This window comes from Pempheris klunzingeri, chromosome 22 (assembly GCF_042242105.1).
Source record: "Pempheris klunzingeri isolate RE-2024b chromosome 22, fPemKlu1.hap1, whole genome shotgun sequence".
Lineage (NCBI taxonomy): Eukaryota > Metazoa > Chordata > Actinopteri > Acropomatiformes > Pempheridae > Pempheris > Pempheris klunzingeri.
The window spans coordinates 13,456,512-13,465,768 of NC_092033.1; the positions used below are offsets into that span (position 1 = coordinate 13,456,512).

At 43.7% G+C, this 9,257-nt stretch overlaps 1 protein-coding gene across 1 annotated transcript; it reads right to left on the reverse strand.

The window, feature by feature from the left end:
* Positions 1–762: 762 nt before the first annotated feature.
* Positions 763–8,725, reverse strand: LOC139221603 (methionine aminopeptidase 2-like). Its single transcript, XM_070853517.1, has 11 exons — positions 8,550–8,725; positions 6,473–6,568; positions 6,317–6,379; positions 6,049–6,151; positions 5,090–5,251; positions 4,231–4,412; positions 3,583–3,677; positions 3,349–3,445; positions 2,467–2,570; positions 2,172–2,287; positions 763–1,873 (listed from the first exon to the last, which is right to left on the reverse strand). The coding sequence occupies exons 1-11, from the start codon at positions 8,704–8,706 to the stop codon at positions 1,621–1,623; spliced, it is 1,428 nt and encodes a 475-aa protein (XP_070709618.1). The 5' UTR covers positions 8,707–8,725; the 3' UTR covers positions 763–1,620.
* Positions 8,726–9,257: the final 532 nt, after the last annotated feature.

Here is a 9,257-nt window from a genome sequence, read left to right on the forward strand (position 1 = left end):
GGATCAGGCATCAGGGAGCGCTGTACTAAGACAAGGAGACTTACTGAGGAGTTGGCAACACTGGTCATTTCCTCGACCTGAGAAACGTCGCAGCGTAGTGACGCAACCAGCCAGGAAAGTTTAATAACACCTCTGTAGATGTGTTCATCATCTAGTCCTCTAGTGCAGGTAGGAGTTTGGGTTCAGGTGTTTTGCATTTATGAGGACACAGCGCCCCCTTGTGTCCTGTAGGAGTAACTATTTATCAACGTTCCTCCACTCGTTTTCAGTTTTTTCTTTTCCTTTATTAGATCTTTATATAAAAAGAAATGACACAGTTGAACAATGTTCAGTCCAAACATCCCCAGGATGTGGATGATGCTCACTTTATCCAACCTGTTCCTAACTTGTCATGATTAATAAGAGTCCCGGCCTGAAGACATCTACATGCCAGTTAGTGACCACAGGAAGTAAGACTTTTGTGCCAATCATCATTCGATTTGCATGAAATGTTCACGGTTGTGGATGTGATTAGTGGCTGTTCTCTAGCGCCACATAGGGGACACAGGAAGTGACATGTAACTCCTTGATGCACTGTCTGAAATTCTGAGCTTGGCATGGAAGGTTCGGCGTCCAGCAACAGGACGAAGCCGACGTGCACAAAGGTGCAAGGGCCCTTCAACGCTGCTTGCAGCTTTAATTGTACCTATAATCAACCTAAAGATCCTGTTGTGAGTTTAGATTTCTTGTACCATCATATTAGAGACACCAGAAGAGGTCAGCTCACAATGAGCAAAATCATTTTAATCATCTTTTTTTTTTTCCATACAAAAACATTTTCAGGGAGTTCAAAATGAAGCTTTTTAATTGGGAACATACAGTGGCAGCAAACCATTTCGAAGATATTTTACAAATATCAAAGAAACGATGATAGAGGGCCAGAGTGCAGAGTTCCCTCCTGTAGCGACAGAAGCCAAACATACAGCTGCAGATGCGCGGTGCCTGTATGAAGATGGCGTTTATTACTACGACACCCCGAGGTTTAAATGCCGGGAACTGTCTGCAGAGATTTCTTGGCCATGCATCGGCCTGATCACTTCTTAAACCTGTCAGTAGCATTTGTGCTTAATTTAACTCGAGCACTAAAGCACTGGAGGCTCAGAGTGGAGCCATAGAAACTTTAAAAATGAAAGGGAGGGGGTCGTTCCCACGCTCAACATCTCTCCAAATACTGTGTGCACCTTAGCTTCAGCGGCGGCTTAAATAAACATTTAACTGTTCGACAGTTAACTTCTTAATGTTTTGTAAAATGAGGTCCGTGGGACACTGAAGGAAACTACGACGCTTCGTCCGACAGAAACGTGTTGGCTTGTTTACAATTTCTTTAGCTGTGGTTGATGATAGAAAACTCGCAAAGCCAGTCCTCCTTCTTTGCAAGCCGTGAGTGGTGCATTGTGGGTAGAGTGCAGTAGCATTTGGCATCCCTCAAAGCTGTAGTGAGACAACCACGTCCTGTTTTAGAAGCTTTTTTTTCTGGAGGAGGAGGAGGGGGGGTTGCTAACGGGCTCTGGAGGTGCTGTGGTGGTTGTAGGGAGGGGGGGGTGTTGAAGGGTGGGGTTGTTGAAGGGTGGGGTGGGGGTGTCAGTAGTCGTCTCCCCGGCTCACCACCTCCTTGCAGGTGGGCCTGAGCAGGATGGTGTGCTCAAACTGAGCGGTGTAGCAGCCCTTGGTGTCGCAGAGGGGGGGGTAGGGGTCCACGATGCCCAGGTCGCACAGGTTCTTCAGGGCCATCAGGTACTTGCTCTCGCCCAAACGGTCCAGCCAGCGCCGGCAGAACGCCAACGTGCCAAAGTTCTCGTTGACGACGTTCAGCAGGTGCTTCGCTCTGGGCAGCCTGGAGAGGGAGGAGACATCAGTAACTTTAGAGGCCGCAATTCAAATTGGGCACAACAACACTGCTCTTTACAAGACACGTTGTTCTAAAGGTAGTCCTGCAACATGTGCTTGCACATGCTCTACATTGATTTACAGACTTTTATCCTTACCAGACATCAAAGATTCCAGCAGTACGTGTAATTTATGAATTCTGGGTGTGATTGTTCACACAACATGTCGATCAACATTATACTGACATAAAATAATAGCTGCATGTCTTGTGAGAGCAGGAATTCAGCATGGAGAGTGACTCTTACCGGATGGGGACGTGGCCGACGTCAAAGTTTTTCATGTAGTGAGAGCACTCCATATCATCGTGGACCACACCTTTACCTGTGCTGCCAAAGGTCTCAATGGCATAAACCTCCCCCTCCTGCAGGGAGACAACACATCATCAATAACGGGACGACTGTGAAAAAGCCTCTGAAGCCATGCTTCACATACAACTGCATTTTCATCCCATTTGTCTAAAGTACTAAATGTGTTTGACACGTGAGCCATCGAGTCCCAAAGCAGTATCAGTCAGGACGATGACAGTCATAACCAACTCACCTCCATTCTCGTTGCTTCTCCTCCTTTTACGATGGGCACGGTCTTGCCAGCGTGTATTCTGTACTGACCGATTGAATGACCGTTCAGGTTTCGGATTGGCTTCACTGGAACATAAACAACATGTTTTGTTAACAAAAAAAAGGCACTATATTATTGGAGGTAAATCCCCCAAAATGTTGAAAAACGAGGTTTTTGACACAAAGATTCAGGTCTTTATGAGTTCTGCATTAAGCATCTAATGTTCACACTAATGAACTAGTGATTGGCGATTACACAGGTTCACTGAGCTCTGATGGCAACAAATCTGTTAGCACTCTGTCAGTTAAGCTTTCATTGATATCATATCAGTAACTTACTTAGCATTATAGATTTGAATCAGGTGTTTAGATCAGGTGACTCATGAAAGATAGGGTGAGCTACATAAAGCAGGCTACAGCTGTTATTCCGTTATTTAATCACCATTTAGACGAACAGAAGTTTCAGATCTGATCTTATCAGCAGATATTCTGTATTGAAGATTCAAGACTGAGATTGAGACTGAAGACTTGGATCTGGACTCCCTGTCCGTTCGCCCCAAACACGAAGTGCATTTTTTTTTGGCATTTCCATACAAAGTTAATGCAAAGGTGCAAATGGATGCAGATTTGCGCCGAGCAACCAGAATCATGTGAATGACGCTTTCGTGTAGTCGTGAAAAATTCAACTGCCTGGTTCTAAAAATGTGCCTGTTTGATTCTTCTGGTTGTTGGATTCCAGCTACCAGTTGTACTTTACTATGAACCACGTTAACTCGACAGTTCATGTCTGCAAATGCACACCAAGGGTCCCGCGGTCAAACTCGTACATGAAGTGTGAACATAGTGTGTCGTTAGAAGAACCAACCTTGGTATGTTTTGCCATCGAGCTCGACCTCGTAGGACTCCATCACTTCTTGAATCGCCTCTCCAACATCACACAGACGCACATCAATGCCAGCGTTCTGCAACAAACAGGAAACCATGAGCTTCGGGCGCCGTACACCGAAAAAATACATACACACTAGAGTGAGTGTTTGTGTGTGTGTGTGTGTGTGTGTGTGTGTGTGTGTGTGTGTGTGTGTGTGTGAGTGAGTCATACTTTGATTCCAGTATTGGTGGCGTCTCTCACGGCCTCCAGCAGCTTGTCATACTTTGGATTAAATGTGACGGTGAAGGCACAGTCAATGATTCTCCCTGTGAACAGACACAGAACACAAAGCACAACAGTACGGCTTTAAATAGATTTGAGGCTGGTTAATGTTCTCAGAGGTTATGTTGGAACTATTTTGCCTCTCCTCAAACATCCAGCAGCAGAATACCAGCAAAGCAGATGGAAAATTGATTTTAAGCTTTTTAAAGCCGACGACAGATTAACATTTGATGCGTCCATGTGGAGTTGTGTCAGTGTTGTGTAAAGTGTAATGACCACTATAGAAAGTTTTGAATTTATCATCTCTCATCCCGTCTATCATCGCTATTCAAGGTTTCATCACATTCAACATCACGCCTGCATTACAGGACCATAAAACAAAGATGGAACCTATCTGGAAAAAATGTTCAGTGTGATGAATCGTCTATCGGTGCCAAGTTTGCAGAGTCTGATATTGATTTCCGTTTTGTACTATAATGAATGAGAACCCCTAGCTGCCTGAAATCCTCTGTGGCAGCTACTCTACTCTAACTGTTATGCATTCAGGGTGGGCCCTTTAACATCAGCACAAAATGCAGTCGAGGCAGCACTTAATACCGTTGATGTGCGTGCCGAAGTCGATCTTGCAGACGTCGTCGTACTGCAGCACGGTGGTGTCTCCGGCGTTGGGAGTGTAGTGGGCAGCACAATGGTTGAGGGAGCAGCCGGTGGGGAAGGCCAGGCCGGCGTTCAGCTTATTCTCCTTAATTGTCTTGCGAGAACAGTCCTCCAACCGTTCGCTGAGGGAGAGGGGGGGAGAAATAAAATGTGAAGAGGAAATTAAAAAAAACTAATAAAACTAGAGTTAGCGCCTCGTGGCTGTATGCCTCTGCCAGTCAGGTTACAGTTTACATCAAGGCCTTTACAGACTCATATATGTAGGGAAGACTTTGAAGAAATTGTTGAGGGTCTAAGGATGGAGTCAATAAAAATACCCCCAACACTTGACACATTTTGGCGAATTAGCACCATTAAATGTATGATGAATTAGCTATTAGCTATTGTACAGACGACTATCACTGGACTACTTTGATACTGAGGAGAACCTAAAAACATGATGATTGTCAGGCAAGTTCTGGAGTTTTTTCTTTTATTTCTAAGCAGATTTATGGATGTTTATTCATGATGACTGTTGGAAAGTCACACTTGGATCTGAAAATGTGTTTCATGCTTGTGTTCAAAAGGACGCAGCAGTCAGGCGCTGAGGGTTTTCAGCACTTTAATTCCCTCTGCTGCCTCTCCAAACAATAATAACTAACTTTTTGATGTTTTTAGAGCTCAGATCTACACCATGTCCCTTTCACCCCCCTGATGAGGCTCCTCTGTTTCAGGACTGTGGGTCTGGTTTCGAACGGCCACATATGCATGTAAATAATAACAGCGATGAGGTGGATCGCAGCGATAAAGGCAGCCTCACCAGATCTCAATCATGGTCATGCCCGGTTTCATGAAGCTGCGGACGTGCTGGCGGACTTGTCTGTGGGCCTCGGCTGCCTGTCTGAAGTCGTTCCACACCTCCTCATTGGCTTTGTCCAGCACCCGCTTCTCTTCACTGGTCGTACGCCACGCTGCGCTACGACTGGTGGGAGAAACAGAACAACACACATTTTTGTTATGGGCCCCAAGGCAAGAATGCTGCTTTGTTAGAGGCGTAGCACTTATAGCTGAAGGCGGCTGAATATTTTGGACAGTCAGCGCATAAAAAAAAAAACAACATGTAAACGCTGCAGGCGGTGACTGGTTTTACAACATAACAACGCCCCTGACTCATTGTCTGACCATTATCACATGACTGGAGTCAATGAGCCCATCTGCACAGACGCACAAGTGCAGCTGCAAGGCTGTCGCCACCAACCTTTACTAACATGCTGATTTGAATATTTGAACAATATGTTCCTCCTGGAACTGGAATTGTAGAAACATGTAATAATTTGATTCACACAATGTTTGACATTTAAATTTAGACCCGTGAGTGGTTTTAATGGTAACAAACACCTGAAAACAATATACTAACTAGCAATATTTTCAGTTGTCTCAAACTGTATTGACACTTGTGAAGAACTGCAGACAGGATGCTGTCAGCTGACAAATGCCTGTGTGCAAATACCACCCTCTGATATGGTTATGTGGCACATTGAGTCACAGGTGCTTCACAGGTGGACAAACAGGGGAAAAGAGAGATGAAAAGAAATTAATAAAATAAGATACAAGCTGAATTGAATAGAAGAATTGCCAAAATAAAATGTATAAAATCAAGAACACAAATGATTTCATGTTAGGAAAAGCCCAACTATCATTGGGACAGGATTGATGAACCACTGAGGGAGCAGGTTGCCCTGATACTCATAGAGGTGTAGAGGTGTGTGCTCTTCTTACCCATCCTGCAAGGGGGGGTATTCACACTCCTGTCCAATGGGGAATACTCCATTTGGGTATAACTCACAGATGGGCACAGATGGGGGATCAGTCTGACATTTGGCTGGGAGGAAAAAAGAAAGCACCCCATCAGACCGACAGATGTCTTACAGTGAGTTTTAAACAGCAGACACTAACACACAGTAAAGCTTCAGGGACAGTCACCGCTCTGCAGTAGGAAATAAAGGTTCATTTCAAACACCAACAAACTAAAATGAGGTCAACATACGTCCTTTCTTCTTCTTTTTCTTCTTCTTCTTTTTCCCTGCCAAGTTTTCTCCATCATCTCCGTCTGCGCGAGAGATGATACTGTTGTTACACCAGCCATCAAGTGTAATATTTGCATGTGACGACAACGTGTGTTAATCAGGCGTTAGACAATCACCTTCCTCGCCATCCTCCTCTTTCTCTTTGTCCTCGATCGCCTGCTTCTCCAGCTGTTTGGTCACGTCGGCCACTCCATCAGCCTCCCCCTCAGCGCCTGCAGCAGCAGACGGGCCATCGACAACAAGAACAAGGACACAGTCCAATAAGCAGTGAACTAGCTGCAATCAAAGCGTGCTGGATCAGCACAGGCAGCAGAAAAACAGAGTGATGTGGGACATAAAACATGAGATAGCAACAGTAATTTGTTCATTGCATCATTCTTTAGAGTAGATCTGTTAAATATGTTCACAACACATTAGAATGAAAGAATGAAGAAAGGAAACCAATGTCTTCTAGAGAAGCAGAAAGATAACAATATCTCAAATACTGAGTACCAATTTAAAACCTTTATCTTACACTACGTGGAATTCATTGCCATCATATTTATGTAAGGTAAGGGGACTGTGGTGACTGTAAAAACTAAGTCAGCGGCCTGTTGTTGTGACTTCAATGTAACACTGTATAGTGTTGTATTGTACTCACTCTGATTGGATCTTTGCAATAGTGTAAATCATACGATTTATCTGCTAATGTTTGGCACGTGAACATTAATAACTGCGGCGACTCTAACTGACCATTATGGATGTGAATTCTAAAGGAGTCACTTTAACATCTGCAAAAATGTGGTTCAGTCAGCTGCAAAGAAATTATATTGTTCATATGATAATTTCACACTACAACTTTATTTCCTTTTTGCTTCCGAAAATGAACCGTCACCTAAACCACTTTTCAAGTGTCTCTGTCAGCTTCACCTTAAGGGTGTAGATCACCTCCTAAAGGGTAAGTACAACTATTTTTTTTCTTCCTCCACAACACGTAGGTGTTGAAGCGAGTAACATTTCAAAGCTATGGTGATGCGGCTGCAAATAATCGGAGGCATTGACATGAATGTGATAGACAAGACACATTTTTCATGAACAAACTTCTCTTTATTCCTGCTGGGTGTTCTGTAAGCTGTGAACTTTGGGTTCTCTCTAAATTTGGGTTGTATGTTGGTAAAAACGACCTTAAGTTTATATTGTTTGGTTGTGCCTCATTTATTTAAGAAAAGCATTCTTTGGGTCATCTTAGTTCCCTTACATAATAACTCTGGCAAAGAGGAATTACGAAACGGGAAAACTTGGCTGAGGCTCAGCGTGGTCGCACAGGAAAACAGTAACTAAAGAGAGCAGTTAGATGACCAGATTATTGTTTTCTCTCTCCACATAAACAACAAGTGACTTATTGCATCAGCTGTGTTTAATGTCACTGCTCCTACATGAGGATCTGAGCAAAGCCCGGCGTGTTTCATGAGGCCTGACAGGCGCTACGGCAACACCGTCTACTCTTCTCTCAACCCGCATGGCTAATGAGGATCAGCGTCAAGTCACACATGCTTCAACACCCCACTTCCGGCAAGACTTTCAAAATAAGCGTCACACTTTATGCTACATTTCTCCAATCTTGAGAAAATTGTAACACTCAGACATAAGGTGTGGCTGTCAGCGAAATTAAATTACTAAGTAGTTCATGAATTGCTTACGCTTACACTGCCGTTTTTGAAAGTACACCTACAAACTTCCATGTCACCTATTTCTGACGTGGTTAGGCATGTTATACATGCAGAGATAAAAAAAGATCTCTACTGACAATTACTTCTCTGAGTGTAGTTGAGTAAATGAAAATAAGTCCCCACAAATAGTAAATTAATCAGTCAATATATTATCATTTTACTTAGGCATAGACCTTTTCTTTATTGATTCCCGCACAGGGGGGAATTCACTTGATTACCTGCGTCCACCTACCTAGCAATGGAATAATGAAAATGTTCATGGTCTTTACGACTTATTATTCAATATTATACTTATTATATGACCAATATATTATTCAAGAACACGGTAAACATCTCATCCTACAAATCAGACTTTACCATTATTTTGAAGGCACTCTGCCAGGGTTTCCGGGCAGGTCCAGGCTAACGGTGGCTAACTAGCCGCAGCTGTAATAAGTAACATTAGCTCAGCTAGCTTGTGCTAGCCAGGCCGAGTCAGCCCCACCTGTCGTAGCGGACTTGCTCTTCTTCTTCTTTTTCTTCTTCTTTTTCGCTGTCTCTTCCGCAGGGTCGGCGTCCTCTCTGTCGCCCGCCTCCCCGTTCAGCTCCCGGTCCGGGACAGGCTTCTGGTCCTCTACCTGCTCCGCAATCACATCCGCCATGATCGCAGGCGCTGCTGGAAAAGGAAGCGCGAGGGACTGTGGGAGTGCTGTGTGTGGTGCTGCCTTCAGGCACACTCGGTGTTTATTAAGATTATCAATTATATTCTTCATATTCCCATTCTTCTTATTAATAATGCTAGGATAAGAAATATATATTTTAATAACACAGACTAAGTATATCACAGTGGACATCCCGAGGGCCCTGGTACAGTTACCTATTTTTTTCCCGGTTGGTAAACTAGCTTTAGTTACTACATTTTTGTATTTCACTATTTAACAGGGTTCACAAATTAAAAACATTTCTTACAATGCAGAACTGCAGCACAGAGGAGATTTGGTGTTATAGTCTGTGTTACTACCAAAAACATTTGATAGCACTCATAACTGGAAATACATTGGTGTGTTAGAAATCCGAGCTTAATGTGAGTACATGAAGGCAGCACCAAGTAAAACATGCCTAATCAGCTGAAGGGGAGCTTCAGCTGAGCAGTGAACCTAATGGGGAATAACCCGTGCACAGATTAAAAAAATAAACTGATTAACTGATCACA

Bases quoted from the DNA above. Each gene is read 5' to 3' on its own strand.
- LOC139221603 (XM_070853517.1), bottom strand. From the start codon at position 8,706: ATGGCGGATGTGATTGCGGAGCAGGTAGAGGACCAGAAGCCTGTCCCG. The intron at 3,678-4,230 runs GTATTAAGTGCT...GTCTGTTCACAG, and splicing joins CTTCGGCACGCACATCAACG to GGAGAATCATTGACTGTGCC. The intron at 1,874-2,171 runs GTAAGAGTCACT...CTCCCTCTCCAG, and splicing joins GTCGGCCACGTCCCCATCCG to GCTGCCCAGAGCGAAGCACC.